The sequence below is a fragment of the Ammodytes marinus genome (assembly GCF_949987685.1).
Source record: "Ammodytes marinus genome assembly, chromosome: 16".
Lineage (NCBI taxonomy): Eukaryota > Metazoa > Chordata > Actinopteri > Uranoscopiformes > Ammodytidae > Ammodytes > Ammodytes marinus.
The window spans coordinates 2,662,045-2,684,576 of NC_137220.1; the positions used below are offsets into that span (position 1 = coordinate 2,662,045).

General features: G+C 39.5%; 2 protein-coding genes across 3 annotated transcripts; one reads left to right on the forward strand and one right to left on the reverse strand.

The window, feature by feature from the left end:
• Positions 1-16,476, reverse strand: mfsd11 (major facilitator superfamily domain containing 11). Its single transcript, XM_080044238.1, has 14 exons — positions 16,271-16,476; positions 14,986-15,119; positions 14,493-14,548; positions 13,129-13,236; positions 12,420-12,499; positions 12,127-12,223; positions 11,828-11,886; positions 10,079-10,244; positions 8,839-8,882; positions 6,289-6,354; positions 5,945-6,070; positions 4,866-5,040; positions 3,602-3,737; positions 1-3,225 (listed from the first exon to the last, which is right to left on the reverse strand). Exons 2-14 carry the CDS (start codon positions 15,079-15,081, stop codon positions 3,064-3,066), a joined length of 1,371 nt encoding a protein of 456 aa, XP_079900364.1. The 5' UTR covers positions 15,082-15,119; positions 16,271-16,476; the 3' UTR covers positions 1-3,063.
• Positions 16,477-18,601: 2,125 nt separating this feature from the next.
• Positions 18,602-21,734, forward strand: srsf2b (serine and arginine rich splicing factor 2b). 2 transcript variants are annotated; one of them, XM_080044243.1, is made up of 3 exons: positions 18,602-19,217; positions 20,183-20,523; positions 21,522-21,734. In XM_080044243.1, exons 1-2 carry the CDS (start codon positions 18,820-18,822, stop codon positions 20,511-20,513), a joined length of 729 nt encoding a protein of 242 aa, XP_079900369.1. In that variant the 5' UTR covers positions 18,602-18,819; the 3' UTR covers positions 20,514-20,523; positions 21,522-21,734. The 2 variants fall into 2 exon arrangements, with proteins under 2 accessions (XP_079900369.1, XP_079900370.1); XM_080044244.1 differs by lacking the exon at positions 21,522-21,734 and having other exon boundaries at positions 20,195-20,523.
• The last annotated feature ends 798 nt before the right edge of the window (positions 21,735-22,532 follow it).

Genomic DNA, 22,532 nt, shown 5'->3' on the forward strand with positions numbered 1-22,532 from the left:
TAAATGTTCAAAATAATATTTTATTGATAATAAAAACAGAGCAAGCAAAAGGTTTGGGTGCCATTCTTAATGAACTACATTCAAGTATAAAATCACTTTCATAGTACATGTGCATTTCCCTTAATATCCTGGAGATTGATTGCGTACATTAAAAAAAAACGTATGTAAACCCAACCCTCAACATGTCACACAGCAATAAATTAACTACAATAATGTACTGTAATTCAGGAATTTTGACATTTAAACAAGAAGAAAATGAACTACAGCATCTAAGATATAGTTTGTTGTTGCTGTTTCCCACAACAGCGTTAAATACAAACATCTGGAAAGAGACGCCATGTCTTAAGGCCCATATTTAGCACTGTTTTGTTGTGTTTTTGGCATCATATCAGTTAAAAAGTTACGGGAATAATTTGACGGGAACATTTTCTTTCACGAGCGACAACGTCAGTAACTAAAAAGAAAATAAATTGCAAAGAAGAGAAAAAAAAGGACAGATTTTTATCACTCCTTTTTCTGCTCAAACAGTCATAGCTTCTGTAAATTCCCTCTGCACTAAACTCGGTCACACACACACACACACACAAACAGTGGTATTTATTTATATAATAGTTTTAAAATAAATTCCTGGAATGCAGATTGAACCCCGTCGCCTTCCAGACCATTTAGATCTTATAACAACTAAACCAATTAGTGTCTGATGAAAAAAAAAACAGCACGATGGCACATGACAACTTCAATTTCTTTCAATGTTTCCCTTTTTAAAAGCACTTTGAATGGCCTTGTGTCTGAATTGTGCAATAGAAATAAACTTGCCTTGCCTTTAAACCTGCAGTGTGTAGAATTTTGGGTTTTATTTCCTAGCAGATTTTGTAGAAAGTAATTATAATATCCATAAGTACATTTAATTTAGTGCATAATAGCTGAAAAAAAAAATGTATAATTTTTTTTTCCCTTATATGTCCATATTTCTGCATATTTTGGACCAAGGCCTAGTGCCGCCATCTTGAAAGTGTCATAGTTGGAATGTCATCAGGTGCATTGTTTAAAATTTTTAATTGTTCTTGTCCTTGAAGGCCACTGTAGCTTCTGTTATTATTCTAAAGGGGTGGGGTTACCCAGGGAGCGTTGCATTCTAGAACTTTCTAGAACTTTTCTTGATGATGTCATATTACACACTGCACCTTTAATTTCCTCCTGACTACAGCTGACCATGTGATAAAGCCGTGGATCAAAAAAGTAAAAAATAACTTTATTAACAGTGTCAGTGTGTGGTGTCAGTTCTTAATTGTATCCAAGGTTAGTGTTGTGCAGGAGATAACTAAAGAGAAGTATAAGGGCTATAACTATGGAAGAGGATGAGGGCCACGGTAGGGGGAAAAATGAAGAGGAATGGTTTTATAATGCATTTCAAGAATAAAAAATGTAGAGAAATTTGGCTGTACTTTGTATTTTGTTAGTCAGTATTGTTTGTATATTTGTGTTACATTTTGTTCTTGTTCTCGTAATAAAAAAAAAAGGAAAAACCAATAAATATATTGATGAAAACAAAAATGTTTGTAAAAAAAAGTTGACAGATCAAGACTGCGGTAAAGTTTTAAGAAAGATAGATTGACAGATTGAGTGGAACTTCCGGTGATCAATAAGTCATAATATAATGAGAAATAATAATTATATAATATTTTAATTACATTTTGCTTATGAGTTATATAGACAGGAAATTCCACTCAATACGTCAATATCTTTCCATCTTTACCACAGTCTTGAACTGTCAACTTTATGCATAATGAAAAAAATAAAAAATAAAAATAAAAATCCCTGCACTAATTTTTCAACATTTTTTCTCTCCCGTGACACTAACACTCTTCCTTATTAAATCAGTGACACAGTGGCCAATAAAAAGTAAAATATTTGTGCTGAAACCTGCAGTTGATTCACAGGATAAGTCAGTGTTATTCCTCATAGGCACTAATATCACCGCTCAATCAGAAGTGCTTTTATTTTTAAATGACATATCTCCAACCATTACACCCCAGTGAAACCTGTTTAAAGTCGATTTTTCAGAATATTTTTGTGCACAGAGTAATAAGGAGTAAACCCAGGAATGAACCAGAATGAGGTATATCTCGTGTGCACACAGTCAAGTCCTCATCATACCTTTTGATTTATTATAGATAAGTGTAAGTGTTTTGAGATTATTGTCTAGTTCCCGTGGCCTTTGTATAGAGACCAGACCCTTCTGTAGAAACCTAACATACCACAGTGGGTCAGTGTAGCTTTTGGTCATTTGATTTTCCTTTCATAGAATTATATAAAGAAAAAGAAAAAAATTAGTGGTAACTTGATTATTCGTTTAAAAATACACAAGATAAATTGAAATACAAAGTGTTTTTCTTCATGGTGGTAAAAAGGGACGAAATAAACGTTCTAAAAAAACAGGTTGATTTTCATTTTGTAAAAGGCAACTTTCAGTCGCAGAATATGAAAAAAAAAATATATATATATGGGGGTTTAAGAAATAGAAAATGAAAATTTAAAGTTTACTTCATCCCTTTTTGACCTTGATTAAGAACAACATCTTGTTTTTCAATTTTAATATTTGTATTTTAAAATGAACCCTCTCCCAAAAACGACCCACTAATGAAAGCTCTTGTATTTGCAGCTTTGTGAGCTATATACTATCTGGTGTCTGTGGTGACATTCAAACGCTAAACTCAAATAATGCAGTGCACAGTAAGTGACTCCTTTTTACGCTAGTCAGTAGGGATGCGTTCAATTGTTACTCACAACACGGGAACTTGAGACTCTCTAGTACCGAGTTTTGACCTGTATATGTAACACATACAGGTCAAAACTCAGAACTAGAGTCTGAAAGTTTTTTTTTTGGTTCGTTTGGATTAGACATGGTCCTAGGTCAAATATGACGGATTACAACTTTAAAATCCATTTGTGAAAGAAAAATGTAATGCCCAAAAGACCCACTGACCCACAGTGTCCATATTGGAAGTGTTCATAATCTCTCAAACCCTTCTATCTCTTCCTTATACCTCAGCAGACTCTCTATCAGATACTGTCGTAGTCAGACTGTCTCCTCGTGGCTTCGGCCATTTTCTCTGCCATGAAGAAAGTGATGGTCCCCAGGAATCCAGCCACCACCAGGATGAGCAGCTGCCAGTGGAGCAGCAGGTAGTTACTGTAGAAGAAGGCAATGGCCGCCATGATGGACTGGGGGGGGGGGGGGGGGAGGGAACACACAATAAAATGTTACAAGATAGTTTTATGCTTTTCAGTGTTTTTATGCCTCCGTGCCGGCAATAGCTGAAGGCTGGAGCATTATGTTTTAAAATTGTCTATCTGGGCGCTCCGGTGGTGTAGTGGATAGAGCGCGTACCATATTGGCTCCGGCCTTCGTCGCAGGTTCAAATCCAACCCGTGGAGCTTTACTGCAGGTCATCCCCCCCCCCCCCCTCTCTCTCTCTCTGTCCCCCCATTTCAACTCTGTACTGTCTAATAAAGCTTGAAAAAAGTGCCCAAAAATACTCTTTCTATGTAATGGTCACAGTTGCAGTGTTTGAGTCTGCCCTGTATAAATGGTTCTGACCTGTATGAACTTGAAGACGGCGAACGCTGGCGCGCTGTTGTCTCTGAACATGAATCCCACGATGCTGAGCAGCTGAGTGTTGAAGCAGCTGTCTCCCAGACCCAGGAGGAAGCTACAGAGCAATGCCACGCCCAGACTAAGACACAGACAGACACAGACAGACACAGAATAACACAGGTTAAACATAGGTTTAACACAGTTTTATCTCCCTGAGATTTCTAAAAAAAAATTAATTCCGATAAAGTTTTTTTTTTACTGGGAGTTTTTTCTCAGCCGAGCTAAGGGTGTAAGGGCAGAGGATAGATAGATAGATAGATAGATAGATAGATAGATAGATAGATAGATAGATAGATAGATAGATAGATAGATAGATAGATAGATAGATAGATAGATAGATAGATAGATAGATAGATAGATAGATAGATAGATAGATAGATAGATAGATAGATAGATAGATAGATAGATAGATAGATAGATAGATAGATAGATAGATAGATAGATAGATAGATAGATAGATAGATAGATAGATAGATAGATAGATAAGGGCAGGGTGTCATATTGTATGGAATGTAAAGCCCACTGAGGCAAATGTCCATTTGTGATATTGGGCTGCCGCTGTACAAATAAAACTGATTTGATTTGATTTATCATGTTAGCAAGTCCTATCAGCTGGTACAGATACAAAGGGAGTGTGAGTGTGTGTGTAGAGTGTATCAAACTAAACCTGGATTAAACTTTAATCCAAATTACAGCTCATAGGATCAGAGTAATGCAAGTTTTAAGGCAACTGAAGCTACACTTTCTGTACAAAAAAAAGTATTTAGCATTTTGTACTAACAACATGTGCTCTTACTATGACCGAGTATTACGGCCACGTCCAGGAAAAATACATACATAAAATTACGAGAATAAATTCGTAACATTATGAGAAAAAAAAGTTTTTAAAATAAACAATCTTCAACGTGGTGCCAATACTCCATCATACTTTTACAGACTCTAAACTACGGATATGAAATTAAATTACATAAAGTTCGCCGTATGAAGTTTATTTTACAGTTTTGGACCTTTGAATGTCTCCTAAATATCAACCTCTCAGATTTATTTTAACTTCCTTTATTAAACTGAATTCCTAGCCTGGTTGCAGATTTTTTAAACTGGTATTGTTGCTTTTTGAATCTCTACCTGTGTGTATTTATCTCTTAATCTCTTATCATATGTCTGTGTGTCTCTAAGTCTCTTATAATAGGTCCATGGTCCTTTGTACCTGGGGCTGATGTAAGCCTGTAAGTCTGTCCCTTCCTCTGGGGCGATTGGAGCATCACTGGCTATGTTGAGGAAGATCAGGTAGAAAGCCACGTAGTGAATGATCAGACCCAGCAGCACAACGGGGTTCCTACCAAAGCCAGTGCACTTATTCATCATCCCAAACACTCCCCCTCCTGGATGGACAGGGAAATACACAGAGAGGGAAATACAGAGAGAGAGAGACAGAGGGAGGGGGAGAGAGAGAGAGAGAGAGAGATTTGAGATTTGAGATTTTACAAAAATCCTTTATCCACATATTCGTTATCTTACATGAACATTAACAATTAAAGTTCAAATTGTTCTTATCTCTTCATTTAAAAATAAATTATCTTTTAAAACAGGTGCAAACAGCAAGTCATCTTCAACAACTGAACAGACAATGTTTCTATAGCACCAGCGATTTTTAAAAGTGTCCAAGTCCCCAATGTTCTTATAAAAAGTGTATTCTAGCCAGAGAGAGAGAGACAGAGAGAGAGAGCCAGATAGGGAGACAGAGAGAGAGAGCCAGAGAGAGAGCCAGAGAGAGAGACAGACAGAGGAAATGAGTTACTGACTCGTGACCATAGACTGTATAAAAGACATGATAAAACGCCTGACATCGTGACACACAGATGATGTGTGTGTTTGAACTGCCAGACTGAGATTAGTTCTGTTTATATTACTGTGTGTGTGTGTGTGTGTATGTGTATGTGTGTGTATGTGTGTGTGTGTGTGTGTGTGTGTGTGTGTGTGTGTGTGTGTGTGTGTGTGTGTGTGTGTGTGTGTGTGTGTGTGTGTGTGTGGTGGACAAAGCTGCAGACGCACCCACACTGTCTGTCCACATCTCTAAGTTACACCCACCACAGCTAAAACTACACAGTCGTTTCAAATCATATCATTTAAAGCATGGAAACCTTTTATTATGCAATTTAAACCATTTAGACCCTATGAATTATAGCGTTAGCAGTTTTTAATTGTTTTTAACTGGATTTTTTTATCATTAATCATCTGGTCCCTTATTGGCTCTTTTACACGGTAATACTGCAACAGAAAACTCACCCAGGATTTCTCCGATGCCGATGCAGATTCCTGAGATCCCGATGAGACTCTTTGCGTCTGTTCCAAACCGTGTCATCGCTCCGATACACGTCCCGTACACTCCGCTGTAAAACGTCAACTCCAGACCTGACAGAGAAATAACCATGAACTCACACTGGTCTTCATATCAAGTTCAAATTGATTTATATACAGTAGCACAACACTGAACCCTAAATGTCTCCTGATAGTTAGCTTGCACCCTGCGTGGTAGCTGCTGCTGTTATCAATGTATGAATGTGTGCTCCAGTTGTAAGTCGCTTTGGATAAAAGCGTCTGCTAAATGACATGTAATAATTGTCACCCACCTGTGTATGCGATGGAGAGACTCAGCAGCATCATCTCTTTGGTCCCAAACATTTTACAAGCTTTGACTGTGGAATAAAAAAATGGGAAAAGTTAGTGTAGGTAAATGTGGGACTCTTGTTAATTGACATGCAGAATTAAAAGGAATTGAGACCAGAATAGTTATTGTAGAATAAGTGGCCTGAGGAAAAGCATGACTGCTGGTAAAGTTACCTAGAGAGCTGCATATGAACGAGTGTGGTTATCCGACCGTACTGTATCTTTATGTGTTACAGACCCGACTACAATATATGCCATGTAAAAACCAAATAGTCTGATTAATCCAACCATAAGTGTGCTACATAAACACATGAGATTCTGTTATATAAGCTCATGAAGAAGAAGGTTATTTTAGCTGGTAACCAGAACAATCGTGCATTTTGTGATAAAAGCATGAAATTTGGTACACTTATAGCCAAAGGCATTCTCAAAAGATTTGGATATGGAGCCACCATGAATTTTCAAAATGGCGCCCATGGCAGCCATCTTTCAAAATGGCTGTCAGTAACAACTGTTCGCTTATGAATGATGGATATAATATGATGTTTCAGACTTATTTACCATACATAGTACTTGGTAAATGTCTTTTGGATAATCTAAATGTGTCATTAAATATTCAAGATGGCTGACATCTTCAAGATTGCAGCTCTTTTCAAGGTTATTCATTGCTTGCCAGACCCGAGATGGAAACCTAGAGGAGTTCTTTCGACACGAGAACCAACCATGTCCACCAGCGCTTTCTGATGGGGGAGGTCTCCGACTGGGAGTGAAGAGTGATCTGCTTCCATGCCTGGAACAAGTTCACAGTGCATACTCCGACAGTCCAAAGGTTACCTGCACCATTGTAGATGGGGCAGCCATCATCCAGATGCTGAAACCAAGTTCAGTAAAAACCTTCAATGACTATGCCCATGTGATCTTCATTCCATATCTGACCAGAAAGTTTGAAACTGTGTCCAGGCTTGATCTGGTGTGGGACCGCTACTTGTCTGACTCTCTGAAAGCTGCTACGAGAGCAAAGCGTGGCACTGGAATTCAGAGACGTGTGGTAGGTGATGCAGCCATTCCCAGGAACTGGCAAAACTTTCTTAGAGTTGACAGCAACAAGACTGAGTTGTTTGCCTTTCTCTCGGAGGCTCTGCTCAGATGGTTTGTGCAGGAGGATAAACAGCTTGTCATCACAAGTGACATGGAAGTCCTTAGCAAGCCACCTCTCCCAGATAGGACATCGATTGCTCCTTGCACGCATGAGGAAGCGGATAGTCGCATGTTATTGCACGTAGCCCATGCAGCAAGAAACGGCCACCACAAAATTATGATTCAAACAGTTGATACTGATGTTGTGGTGCTGGCTGTGGCAGTGGCTCAGACTCTACAACCAGAGGATGAGCTTTGGTTGGCTTTTGGTACTGGTAAGAATTTTCAATATTTGGCAGCCCATGAAATTGCAGCAGGGCTCGGGCCCGAGAAAGCATGTGCACTACCAGTGTTCCATGCATTGACGGGTTGTGACACTGTGTCAAGCTTTGTTGGCCATGGGAAAAAGACTGCATGGGCTGTATGGTCTGTGCTTCCAGAACTTACACATGCCCTGTTGAAAGTGTCTTCAGCCCCAGATGACATACCACAGGAGGTAATGGCCACAATTGAGAGGTTTGTTATCTTAGTCTATGACCGAACCAGCACATGTACAGAAATCAATACGGCAAGGAGGAAGTTATTTGCAAAGAGGCACAATGTGCAAACAATCCCCCCTACCAAGGCTGCCCTAGAAGAGCACGTTAAGAGAGCTGTATACCAAGGAGGGCACGTGTGGGGTACAGTCCTGGTGTCAACACCAGAACTACCTTCACCGTGCGAATGGGGCTGGTCAAAGTCACCTGAGGGGGACTATGAACCCTTCTGGACATGCCTACCAGATGCAGGCCAATCAAGTTATGAACTTGTCTCATGCAAATGCAAGAAGGGTTGTGTTGGGCAGTGTAAGTGCAAAAAATCCCACTTACAGTGCACAGCCCTTTGTGTCTGTGAAGGCGAGTGTGACTAGTCTTCCCTGTGATAGACCCTAGGTTTCCCTTGCTCAACATGAGTATTTTGAGATAGAAAGAAGATTCTTAGAAATTCCAAAGTTCCCAATTCAAATTCTGCATCAAGATAAATGTATAATTAAACATAGAGATCATCCATATCTAACTAGTTGGCGGCCATTTTGAATTTTCAATGAAAATGTTCCACTATCCAAAAGACATTTACCAAGTAGTATGAATGGTAAATAAGTCTGAAATATCATATTAAATCCATCATTCATAAGAAAACAGTTGTTGCTGGCGGACATTTTGAAAAATGGCTGCCATGGGCGCCATGTTGAAAATTCATGATGGCTCCACATCCAAATCTTTTGAGAATGCCTTTGGCTATAAGTGTACCAAATTTCATGCTTTTATCACAAAATGCACAATTCCTTTATATTTTGGAACTAACCTCTTGTACTATTTATTTTTAGTCAAACTCACCAAAAGCATCCAGAGCCTGAGAGCCGACCCCCGGGTTAGGAGATCTGAGGGAAACATCAACACACTGATATCACTGACTCTGTCCCACAACCTTTAAAGCCCCTGTTAATGCTACAGTGTGTAGAATTGTGGGTTTTATATCCTAGCAGAATTTGTAGAAAATAATTATATAATAATATCCACAAGTAAGTTTAATTTAGTGCATAATTGCTGGAAAAAAAAATGTAGAATTCTTATTTTTTTCCTGAGAAAGGGTCTCATATACGTCCATATTTCTCCATACCTTGGACCAAGGTCTAGTCGCCGCCATTTTGGAAGTGTCATAGTTGGAATGTCATCAGGTGCATTGTTTAAAATTCAGAATTGTTCTTGTCCTTGAAGGCCACTGTAGCTTCTGTTATTATTCAAAAGGGTTGGGGTTACCCAGGGAGTGTTGCATTCTAGAACTTTGTAGAACTTTTTAGAACTTACTTGATAATGTCATATTACACACTGCACCTTTAACCCAAAACCTCTATTATAACTTAATTATGTCATTTGGGGAGTTAATTGCTTGATACTAGTAAAGCATCTGAAAAGAGTTATAGGCATATTTATCAATCCAAATGAAAGATATATTTTCATTTAAGTTTAAGATAAGATAAGATAAGATTTTTTTCTTGCAGTACAAGCTCCCAACAATTATACAAGAAGACATGGTTCTTATGACACAATAAGTATTTTGGACCAATCATAGCAGTTCTCTGGACGAACGTTCTATAAAAACAATGACTGTTGCCATGGAGAACGTTTCATTTCGCCTTCAACTAAACTTTTTTTTCTCCAGAATCTCATCAACCTTTTTAATCTTCCAAGAGTTTTTCACATTAACAGAATTTCATGTTTTTTTCCAGTATTCCCGCTGTTAGAGCCATATTTATGCAAAGTTGATAACTGTCCAAACTGGCAGGATGGCCTAGAAGACAGGAGGGTGTTAGTTGTAAAACTAGCAGAGGCTGGTATTACGTCTACGGTGCACCACCATCTCTACCATTGTGTCCTTGAGCAAGACATTTAACCCCAAACTGCTCCAGGGGCGCTGTACTATGGCTGACCCTGCAGTCTCACCCCCCTCTGGAGTGTGGGAACTTGAGAGGGGAGATGAGAAAAGATGAATTTCAATGTAACCAATGACTAATAAAGTAACTTGACGTGCCGGGAGCGCGCACACACACACACACACACACACACACCTACTCACCCTGCAGTGTGCCCGCTCTCTGTGGACTCCTCCGTCTGCAGCAGGGACTCTGTGACATCATCAGAGTGTGCCGGCTCGGCTTCAGGTTTCCGGATGAGGAAGAAGAGGAAGCAGCCGACCAGACTGATCACAGTGAGGGAGATGAACACGGTCTGACGGTCTTTATCTGGGACACACAACACAGTAGAGCGGTATTCATGATAAAGCTACACCTTATACGGAGAAGATCCAGCATTTGGGTTGCGTTCCGAATCGCATACTCTTTCTTTTTTCTATTCTACATACTACATATGACGATAAAAAGAATCTAGTTAGGATGCAGTAGGCATACTATTGGGACATACTTTACTCTCTTATTTCATCATAACATTGCGCCTTGATCTTGCTTCTTGCTTTTATATCCGTCGCATCCCTGTTTGTTTTCATATGGAGGCTTCGTCGATGTGACGTCACTTCACGTGCGCACTGGATTGTGGGTCAAATAGGAATCGCCCAAATAGGATGCAGTTTTCAACACTAACAATCTTGGCCGCATGAAGTAGGACATCCGGGTACTAACCATCCTAAATCTGGCCACAAGAATCTGGACATCCTAAATCTTTTTTCTACATTCTATATAGTAGAAAGTATGCGATTCGGAACGCAACCTTAGTCTTTATCTGGGACACACAACACAGGAGAGTCACATGGGAGAATCAGAATTAGCCACGGGAACTTTTTTTTTTTTTTACCTTTATTTATACAGGTAAATCCCATTGAGACCGAAGACTCTTTTGCAAGGGAGACCTGTTTTCCTTTCCCACGTTACCATTCACACACACATTCATACATCGATAGCAGCAGCTAACTATCGACATTCACACAAGGCAAGGTGGGTGAAGTGTCTTGCCCAAGGACACAACAACCATGACACAGATGGCAGGGCAGGGATCGAACCTCCAACCCTTTGATCATCAGCCGACCCGCTCTACCAACTGAGCCACAGTCGCCCACAACTTAAAGCTGGGGTATGTGATTTCTGATTGGTCAAAATTAACATGAGCTGTACACTTTGACCAATCAGAGCGAGGCTCCGATTCTCTGTTCTTATTGGCTGTTCTGGGACTGTCCATTCACTTTGGCACCGACTTTGTTGGAGTAGAGCGTGTCAGGGAGGGACCATAGGGGAGGGACCAAAGAGAACAAGTGGAGCGGTTGAGGTATTTGGATTTGAATCTCTATCCCAACTACCATTTTCTCCCCAAATCCTCCAACCGACAGTACAGAGTTGAAATGGGGAGACAGAGAGAGAGAGAGAGAGGGGGGATGACCTGCAGTAAAGGTCCACGGATTAGATTTGAACCCGCGACCACTGCAACGAAGGCCGGAGCCAATATGGTACGCGCTCTATCCACTACACCACCGGAGCGCCCTCATAAAGCTTTCTTAAATGACCCCAACACTTTAAATATATTTAATAAAAACATTTTTAAATGCAACAGTATTCATGATAAAGCTACACCATATATGGGGAAGATCCAGCATTTTCCGGAAATGTGTTAAGATTTTTAGGCGCACATTCCTAACCTTGAAAATACAAGATTTAAAATCAAGCATTTTACACATTTTGAATACTGTCTGACGGTCTTTATCTGGGACGCACAACGCATGACTCACATGTTAGAAGTAGGAATATAACTTGGCATGGGGAACTGAGCTCAATGAATAATACGGCAGAGATTTTCTTTAAAACACAGCTCTTCTTCCTACCTGTTATGTGAACGTGTCCGTGCCAGGCGACGTATATGTAGAGATTTCCAAAGAATAAACTGCAGAGACAAGAGGCAAATGCATTAATAATAACTCTATAGAAATAGCATTCTTTTCATTTTCTGTTTGCTAAGAAAATGTTAGTTGCTTGTAGACTTTTTAAAGTCTGAAATATCTCGTAGCTATGGTTGTAAAATGTTCTTTTCTTTCATAATTACTACACAAAAAAAAACACTATGGACATACAATATTGGATAGGATCGGTCCCATTCCTAGTGCATTCTGGGTAATAGACTCACCTGAACTGCAGCAGGGCCCAGAATATGCCGCTGTTCCTCCCGATGGTGTTATCAGTGGAGTTGATGGCCAGAACATTACCCTGAGCCGTCCACAAGACTATAACAGAGACATAAGATTAGACACTAAAACAACTTGGAGAGGAGAGAGAGAGAGAGAGAAGGAGAGATAGAGAGATAGAGAGATAGATAGATAGATAGATAGACAGACAGACAGACAGACAGACAGACAGACAGACAGACAGACAGACAGACAGACAGACAGACAGACAGACAGACAGACTTTTCCACTTTACCTGCTGCAGCTATCCCAACCAACACAGACATTGTGTAGAAACTCCATGTGTACGGGTAGATGAACATAGCGATGTAGCCGCTACAAAAGAACAACAATGAGAAACATTAGAAAGATGAAACTAGGGGGCGCCCTTAGCTCAGTTGGTAGGGCGCCCCCCCCCCCCCCCCATGGGCCTCGGCCAGCAGCGGACCCGGGTTCGATTCCAGCCCGCGGTCGTTCTCTGCATGTCACTCCCCTCTCTGCCCCATTTCAACTCTGTCTCTACATCAATAAAGCATAAAAATGCCAAAAAACATATCTTTTAAAAAAAAAAAAAAGAAAGATGAAAGTTAGCAGGAAAAATAAAAACCTCCAGGCCGCACTGTTGTTGGAGCATTTATATTCTATATTCGCTATCAAGTCACACTCGTTACTGGTAATAATTTTTTTTTAAAGATTTTTTTTGGGCACTTTCAAGCTTTATTAGATAGTACAAACAGAGTTGAAATGGGCAGACAGAGAGAGAGAGAGAGAGAGAGGGGGGGGGATGACCTGCAGTAAAGGTCCACGGGTCGGATTTGAACCCGCAACCACTGCAACGAAGGTCGGAGCCAATCCAATATGGTACGCCGCGCCCTCTATCCACTACGCCACCGGAGCGCCCCCTTTACATTGTTGAAATGGACTTAAAAACCGTTGTTAAATGCTAAATAATACGTGTGTTTTACCTGTACAATAGTCCACTGGTGAACATGGATAGCTGCGGCCCAATGACAGTCACCACCGACGGAGCGATGAGGTTTGAGGCAGAGAAAACTCCATAGATGATGGCCATGCTGCAAGGGAATGATGGGACGGTTAGTTAGTGAGGGAAATAACAGGCAACAGAGTTATTTCACTTTTTATTCCGATGATTTTTTTGCATTAGTCTTTAACACAAGTTGAGCTTTTTTTTTTCATGTATCTCATATGTTGTTTTGTATTGTATCTTGTACAGCACTTTGGTCAACTGGTGTTGTTTTTAAATGTGCTATAGAAATACATTTGACTTTGACTGTGACTTGGACCATAGACATCCATATAAAAACACATACAGTAGAACAAAATCACGTTTGTAAAGGCCAGGCTGCAAATGTTTTATTTAAAAAAAAACATTTTACTAGTGTGACATCACACTAGTACAAATGTAGGGTTAGTATTAACAGGACAGCTGGGCCAAGGGAAGACTGAGGAAAGACTGAGGGAAGAAAAAACTCATTCATTAAATTATAATAGTGATTTTATAATGATAGAACGCTGGTTCCGTACGGGTGAAGTATTCCTTTAACCCATTGATGACTATGGCAATCTAGGATGCATGTCCTTAATGCCTGAGGGTTTTCTGAAAAAATAGTACGAATTGTCAAGTCTACCAAAACCTTAATATCTAAGCCTGTGTAGCACATAGAAACATGAAATAAAATACATTTAAAAGTTAAGGTTCACAGGTTTTATTTAAACATGCTCCCTTAGCGCTTACAAACCAACAAATATTTCTAAAAATCGTCAAAATTAGATGAATTAGAAAATTATTAAATATTGTTAATAAATAGATGCAATGTGTTGTGTGATTTTCGTCAGTAGTCTATAGTAGACCTTGATTCTGCACACCAAACGCCACTAACTGTTCTGTCGCCGACATAGCTGGCGTATTTTTTTTATTATTATTTTAATTTTTTATTTTTTTGATTGACATGATTTTCGGCAAACCACACAACTTTTGGGTGGTCACGTGGTCTTCAAAAAATCAACAAAACCCAACTCATGTGTATTTGAACCAATGACGGTGCATTCTATGCTGGGAATGCCATGAAAATTAGATAAAGTAATAATGCTGCGCGACGCAGCATCAGGCAGGAGAGCCAATGTGGCATCGCGCAGCAGCCGTCATCAATGGGTTAAGTGGAAAGATTAAAATCTACCTACCTCAACTCAGAGACTTTATTATTTAACTGGTTTAGATAAGATTGAATCACCCTCCAGGGATTTGTGAGTGATTTGATTAAAGCAGAAGCCAGTTCCTCGTAGGAGCTTTAAGTTAACAGTAGTTTACCTTGTGTATCCGCTCCCATGGAACTCCGTGCTGTTGAAGCTCTTTAAAACGGTTTGCTGTAGAAAGAAAGAAAGAAAGAAAGAAAGAAAGAAAGAAAGAAAGAAAGAAAGAAAGAAAGAAAGAAAGAAAGAAAGAAAGAAAGAAAGAAAGAAAGAAAGAGGGATTGTTTAGGAAGTTAGGACTAATTTATCTTATCTGAAAGTGTGTGTGTGTGTGTGTGTGTGTGTGTGTGTGTGTGTGTGTGTGTGTGTGTGTGTGAGTGAGTGAGTGAGTGAGTGAGTGAGTGAGTGAGTGAGTGAGTGCGTGTGGGTGTTTGTATGTGTCTGTCTGTCTGTCTGTCTGTCTGTCTGTCTGTCTGTCTGTCTGTCTGTCTGCCTGCCTGCCTGCCTGCCTGCCTGCCTGCCTGCCTACCTACCTGCCTGCCTGCCTGTCTGTCTGCCTGCCTGCCTGTCTGCCTGTCTCTGTGTAAATCAATGTAGAATGTGTAACCTACCTCTATATTTCCGCATGTTTGAAATGCAGTAAACATGAACATAAACCCAAAGCCCAATACGACTATGTTCAGCAGCTTCTTCCCCTCCGGAGTCATTTTGAAGGATTATTTTTGATGATGACAGTCAGAGAAATCTACGGAGAGAGAAAAGGCACATTTGAGCATACTAGAGGTTATATTTCACATTTTATAATACTTTCAACGTCTACAATATCATCACGAAACTTTGCCAGTTGATTACTTGTATTAAATCGATAATTTTTTTGTATAACATGGATTGCTTCTCTTTTAAAAACAAAAATCTAGCTGTTGGATAAAACCAGAGTTAAATATGTTTTATTTTTACAACATAATAGTGTCCAAAGTTTTTACAGAACATATTTTGGCTACAGGCGTTTTTTTTTTTTTTCATTTTAGAAATTAAAAAAATACTTAGAAGCAATGCATTTTCAGCATGTTTTTAAGAAGCAAATGTATCATAAATCAGACAATGAACAACGATATGAACAAATCCTTCTGTAATAACCTCCATAATAGTGCTAAGAATGATTATGGAAAGTTTAGTTGATGTAATTGAATTAGAAGTTGAGATTTGAGTATTGAAAAAAAAAACTAATGTTGAGATAATGGCCGTTAAAGATGGTTGTATAGGAGAAATATACAGACGCAAACAGACAAGGTTTAGTCAAATATACATTTGTGCTAGTATGAAAGAAGATATACATGTTAGGGAAGCTAAATAGACAAATCCCAAAACTGACCAGTAGCCTACTTGAAAAAACAATGTTTTTGCCTTTTGTGTCTCGCCTTTAAACACTTACAACTTATAGACACTTTTCGATATGTATGATATGAAAGCACACAATAATATTATTTCGGCTAACACAACACAACAAAAGAACAACTTTATTTTGATTAAATTATAACTTTTGGAATATTTTTCCTACCGCGCGCCGTCGCCCGTCAGTTTGGATAACAGGCTCAAATTGACAGTGTGGCATTCATTAAAAGTTACACTATCCTAAAAATAACAGTTGTTTGGGAAATTGATTGTATGCCGAATTATAAAATGGATAGTTAGGATTAAAATAAGATGTGAATATTTCCTGTACCATATATAATTGCTGACTATAACGAAAAAAATAACTAGAATTGGCCGATTTTTAAAAGGGGTTTTGGCGTTGGTGCATCTAGCATCAAAACAATGACTCTTTGTGCAGTGTCACTTACATTATATACAGATTAAAGACAACAGCTGGCAATTTAAGACAGAAAAACAACTTACCAACAATAGCAGAAGCTGTGTAGCCTCGTTAAACCCTATGGCTGCTCCTTTGTGCGGACCTACTGACCTAGTATTAACATTTTTATCTCCTTATGAAACATCCGATGATGGCCAGTCATTAAACTTGTCCGTTTGGCTTCTAAACTAGCGCTAACATGGTGATTTCAGTCGGTAATATTCCTCACAGCGCCGGCGATGTTACAGGACTTTACTGAAACTAGAAAAACGAGGTTGTCATGTGAATGTATCAGCTGACTTTTGGTGCTAACTCGGTTTAGCTTAAAACAGTAGATCTACAAGAAGTCCGCGTACAGGAAATGTGCTAACTGCGCATGCGCTTTACCTCATCCAGGTTTGTTTATTTTGTTTACGGAAATGGGTTGTACTACCGGACTTTTATATATTTTTTTTTTTCTTTTTTGGCTTTTATTATAGGTCCTTTCTTCTGATGCTACCCAGGGCAGTAGTGTTTTTTTCCTTTATTTTCCAAGTTCTCCAATCCCAAACAAGCATTTTTATATCATTTATCATTTTGCAAATCATTCTAAACAGCATACGTAAGAAATAAAATACAGTCACACAAAGGGGTGTGACTGTGTATTGCCTTCCATGTTGCTGGTATGTGTGGATGATTGCCACTGTCCTTAAAACTTTTTATTGTGACTGTTTGCAAGCAGATGTGTCAGAGAGAAGCGTAATGTTGATGTATGTCTAGTATCCTACATGTTGCAGAAATTGACAATAAGGCTGACTTGACTTGGAAATACTTGGATGCTGCTACAATTTCGTTGTAAACTGTACAATGACAATAAAGGATTCTGATTCTGAAATGTTGTACTCTGTCAGTGTCTGCTGTCTTTTAAAGGTGCAGTGTGTAATATGACATCATCAAGAAAGTTCTACAAAGTTCTAGAATGCAACACTCCCTGGGTAACCCCACTCCTTTCGAATAATAACAGAAGCTACAGTGGCCTTCAAGGACAAGAACTATTCTAAATTTTAAACAATGCACCTGATGACATTCCAACTATGACACTTTCAAGATGGCGGCACTAGGCCTTGGTCCAAAATATGCAGAAATATGGACATATATCAGACCCTTTCTAAGGGAAAAATAAATAATTCAAAACATTTTGTTCAGCTATTATGCACTAAATTAAATGTACTTATGGATATTATAATTACTTTCTACAAAATCTGCTTGGAAATAAAACCCAAAATTCTACACACTGCAGGTTTAAACTGTGCGGAAAATGTGTTTTTTTGTGCCTCTGTCTGTGACTGTATTTGAAGTATTTGGATGATCTGGGTGTGTTCGGTTTGTCCTTTTAACATTTAAATTTGACCTTTCTTTTCAGCCCCCCCCCCCCTCACCTAAAAATGCCTTTTGTCTTTTGCCAAGCCGTCTATGTAAATAAGAATGTGTTCTTGACCGGCATGTTAATTAAAGGTGCACTATACAGTTTCAGAGGAGGGGGATTTGTTTACATTCACAGAGCCTGCAGTTTGTTTACTAAAAAATGTTTCTCCACATGTATTTCTTAGTATTGAATAATTCTATCATCATAAATCAAAACTAAATTATTTTGAGGAACCTGGAACCAAACGTTGAGACTAGAATATGTTTGTAAACCAAACTGTGGGCCCTGCTGCTGTAAACAACAACAACAGTGAAACAGATACTTTTCAGGAAGCTTTCTAACCTCAAACAGTGTTCCAGGGATCACATTTTCCTGTGAGGAAAGTTTGTTTATTCAGTTATGAGAATATACCTTAGAAAATGATCCCTTCTCTGACACACCCAAAGTTACACAGTGTACCTTTAAAGGTAAAATAAAAAAGTAGTTTACCTACTCAACCATAAAGTTGTACGATTTGCATAAAATATATATATATTTATAAAGACCTACTTCACCGGTGGAAATATGAAGGTGTATTGAACTCTGAGATTCTATGTAGTATAAATGTGCAAACATTTTAGAAATCGGTTCATCCTAGCCTGAGAAAAGGCAAAAAGAGTGTTTTATGGTCTCACTGTAACCCTATATTTCCCATGCGTGATGTAGCGTTAGGATTAACAGGACAGTTGGGCCAAGGGAAGACTGAGGGGAGAAAAACCTCATTCATTATATTATAATATTGATTTTATAATGATAGAACGCCGGTTCTGTATTGGTGAAGTATTCCTTTAACCTTTAATTTAGTCAGTTGTTTTTGTTTGGCGCTCTTATTTGTGGAATATTGTAATACACTATACTTCCACCGGGGGGCGACGAGGCGGTGGATATAAGCCCGAGCAGCGTTCATTCATTTTCTAAGACGCAGAAGAAGAAAGAAGACCTCGCTAGTTTTGAAGAAAGCTAGCTCGACGCACATCGAATCGCGGTAAAGAAGTCTAACCCTTTTAAAGAGACATTTTAGCTAAAAAAATACTCCACAGGGACAAAGATTAAACTAAAGTAACGTCTTTGCGCTTGTGTGAGCTGATAGAAAAAAAACCGGGACCTTTCCTAGCCGTGTCCAAAGCAGTTATTGACGACCGGGGCGCCATGAGTTACGGTAGGCCTCCACCCGACGTGGACGGCATGACTTCCCTGAAAGTGGATAATTTAACCTATCGCACTTCACCGGAGACTCTACGCCGTGTGTTTGAGAAGTATGGCCGCGTAGGGGATGTGTATATCCCGCGGGACAGGTACTCCAAGGAAAGCAGGGGGTTCGCTTTCGTGCGCTTCCATGACAAACGCGACGCAGAAGACGCAATGGACGCTATGGATGGCGCCTTGCTCGATGGAAGGGAGCTCCGGGTGCAGATGGCCCGCTATGGCCGACCTCCGGACTCACATCACGGCGGAGGAGGAGAGAGGGAAAGACGGCGAGGCGGCGGAGGGTCTGGCGGTCGGAGGAGCGGCGGCGGAGGAGGAGGAGGTGGACGAAGGAGCAGGAGGTGAGAATTAAGATTTTAATGCGAATTAAGTTTTTATAGAGAAAGTTACACGACTCCATTTTTAAGTGCGTATTTAGAGCGAGTGGCCTCATAAACGAGAAGAAATTGAAGCCCTACTTATTTTATGTTTTCGATTTTTAGATATCGTAAAATTAAATTGTATTTTAAATCAAATAGGTAGGTAGGTAAGTAAAGCTCTATTTAGGATTAACTTTATAAATCCCCGAAGCGGAAACTGGTTTGCCGCCATTGATAACGTACAAAACAACCAACACGGAACTAAAGAGCACCAACAGAAAACAAGCATGGTCGCAGAGTACAATGGTTCACTGCATGCAATAGTGAAATGAGGGTCGGCTAGGAGAAACGGGAGGCGAGATAAAAATACAAATATTAAAAACTATAGTAAAAAAAAAATGACTAGGTTTATTACAGATCCTTATAAAGGCACATTTTTCTCATTAATTAAAATAATATATTTACACAGACAATTAGGACTTGAATTAATCTGAAAAAATGCTCACATGAGTTTATTATTATATTTAAAAAAAACTGACATTGCAATAAAATAACAATTTGGTAGCAACAACTTTTTATATATATATTTTTAAAGAATTGATTTTACACTTTAAAATCAAATAAGGTCTTTATTTTTTAAATTTGAATGTAAATTGTTTTAAAATGAATTTATTCAAATATTGAGATACTGGATTTTGAATTTCCTTGAGCTGTTATCATCAAGTTAAAACATGTAGCATTGTCCTCAGCTGTCTGTCTGTCTCATCATAACCCATAACTCAACCCACTGACTGTATGTACGAGTATTTATTTATGTATTGTCATAGTATCATTGTCCCTATAGTTAATGTCTGTCTGTCTGGTATACATTTATTTCATTTCATTGTCCCTATAGTTAGTGTCTGTGTCTCATCATAACCATGACTCAACCCACTGAATGTATCCAGCTCTTCCCGCAGCCCGAGACCTCGTCGTGGTGGTGGCCGCAGCCGCTCTCGCAGCCGGAGCCGCTCCCGTTCCAGAGATCGTTACAGCAAATCCCGTTCCCGCTCGTACTCCCGTTCCAAGTCTCATTCTCCCCGCAACAAGAAGGCCAAGGCGAAGTCCAACTCCCGCTCTCGGTCCAGGTCCAAGTCTCCGTCCAAATCCAAGTCCAGAAGCCGCACGCCGGCCTCCAAACGGGGGTCCCGCTCCCGCAGCAAGAGCCCGGCCAGGCCAGTCGCCGCCGCTGCTGCGGCAGCAGCAGCAGCAGCTGAGAACGGAGGAGACTCCCCATAGAGAACCACAGGTGAGAATATAAGGTGTTTTTGTACTATATATTTTTTTTTAGGATCCATTTTAGTTTTCTATTTATTTTTCAATGGTTAAAATCTTTTACAACATAGTAGTGTTAATATACAACATATTAGTATGAAACAGCCTTACAATACTTTCGTAAATGCATAGGTAGTACTCCCCATAAAAGCCAGCAGGTGAGGTATTTTTGTACAATTATTTTAGGATCCAATATAGTTTTTTTTCCCCCGGGAGTTAAATTCTTTATTACTAAGATTTTACTGAACATATCTTTGATACATACTTACAATACTTATATGCATGGGTAGCACTCCCCATAAATGCCCGCAGGTGAGTTCAAGCAACATTTTTAGCAACATAGTTAGAGATTTATTAGTTAAAGTTCACAGAGCCGTCACCAGCCTTTTATTGAAATGTGCGGTGGGGGCCATTTTTTTTATTAATTATTGTTTGGATGTTAATCCCGGTTGTCACAAATCAGACAATCAAACCACATTTAGAGCCACATACGAAAGTGGAACTAAACAGTTTTTCTGTCATGAGAAAACACACACAATATCTGAGTTACACGAGAGCTATACAGTCCGAATTTGAGAACGTTAACCTTCAGTCGCAACATACTAGTACAAACTGTTCTAGAGTGAAGGGACTGTAAGCTGCTAAATTTACCCCTCTCACCACACTCCCCTCATTTCAAAAGATTCAATGCGGGGCTTTTTCTACCCTGTAAAACCTGATCCTCTACAACCACACGTTTTTGTTTTTATAGTATTTATTGTTCTTACCTGCCTAGGGGCCTACAGGTGGAAAATAGCAAGTTTGCTAAAAAAAAACTGGGTACAATGCATCTCTCCTTGCTCTAGACAAGGTTAATGTTTATTTTGTACATTGTCCCTGTTTTAAATAAAGTTACATTACCCCCACATTTTTCTGTCAAACCCCAATTTTTTAGTACATCATATTCATAAATGGAATTCTCTCCTTCCAAAGCTGCGGAGTCCAGTTTGCTAAAGTGGAGTGTTGAGCTGAGCAGAAGCTGTTGGTAGCAGGTAGCGGTGGGTGTGTGCTGTGCCGTGCGGAGGTGCAGGTAGCAGCGAGGTGTGGTGTGGTGATGCAGGCGGGGGTGTTGCAGGCAGCAGCTGTGTTGATTTGGTGTTTGAGGTTCGTCTGGCTGTTGCTGACGCTGGGGATTGAGGCACCAAGGTTTGTCCAACTTTCCTTCGCCAAATACTCATAAATATATATATATTTTTTTTTACTGAACAGCACTTGAACACACCACGATGTAAAACTCCAATACAGCCTCCGTTCCAAAACCATTAGAGTCCGAAACTAAATAACATCACTGCATGTCATTTCCTTGTTAAAGGTGCTATGAGGAACTTTTAATTATTTCTGAACGGTCTTATTATTCCTCTGATGATCATACATTACATGTAACAGCAAAACAAGACCATCAGTGCAAAGAATGCTATTTTTATATAGTTTTTCTTAATGCCTTTGTCATGGGTATACGCTCACCCAGGAACAACAGCTCGCGTAGTAAAAACACTACTGCTTTTGTCCAAAGGGGGGCGCTAGAATTAACACAAACTGGAAGTTCCTCGTAGCACCTTTTTAAGTATTTGAAGCTAAATTCTTCTATTTAAGATGCTATACTCGATGAGAAAGCAGGTTTGTTTATTTGGGGCCATATTTTATTTGACAATTTAGGCCTCCCTCATTTACGGGAGTTCTTTCATCACTTAGAGCATCTTCAAACACATGCATTGGTGCTGCTGGAAACACACAGGTTGCGTTCCGAATCGCATACTCTTTCTTTTTTCTATTCTACATACTACATCCGACGATAAAAATAATCTAGTTAGGATGCAGTAGGCATACTATTGGGACATACTTTACTCTCTTATTTCATCATAACATTGCGCCTTGATCTTGCCTCTTGCTTTTATATCCGTCGCATCCCCAGTTTGTTTTCATATGGAGGCTTCGTCGATGTGA

What these genes read in the sequence shown, in the direction of transcription:
- srsf2b (XM_080044243.1), top strand. Translation starts at nt 18,820, where the DNA reads ATGAGTTACGGTAGGCCTCCACCCGACGTGGACGGCATGACTTCCCTG. An exon ending in GGTGGACGAAGGAGCAGGAG is followed by an intron (nt 19,218 to 20,182) that starts GTGAGAATTAAG and finishes GAATGTATCCAG; the next exon opens with CTCTTCCCGCAGCCCGAGAC.
- mfsd11 (XM_080044238.1), bottom strand. Translation starts at nt 15,081, where the DNA reads ATGACTCCGGAGGGGAAGAAGCTGCTGAACATAGTCGTATTGGGCTTT. An exon ending in TCTCTCCATCGCATACACAG is followed by an intron (nt 6,071 to 6,288) that starts GTGGGTGACAAT and finishes TTTCTCTGTCAG; the next exon opens with GTCTGGAGTTGACGTTTTAC. An exon ending in CGGCATCGGAGAAATCCTGG is followed by an intron (nt 5,041 to 5,944) that starts GTGAGTTTTCTG and finishes CTGTCCATCCAG; the next exon opens with GAGGGGGAGTGTTTGGGATG.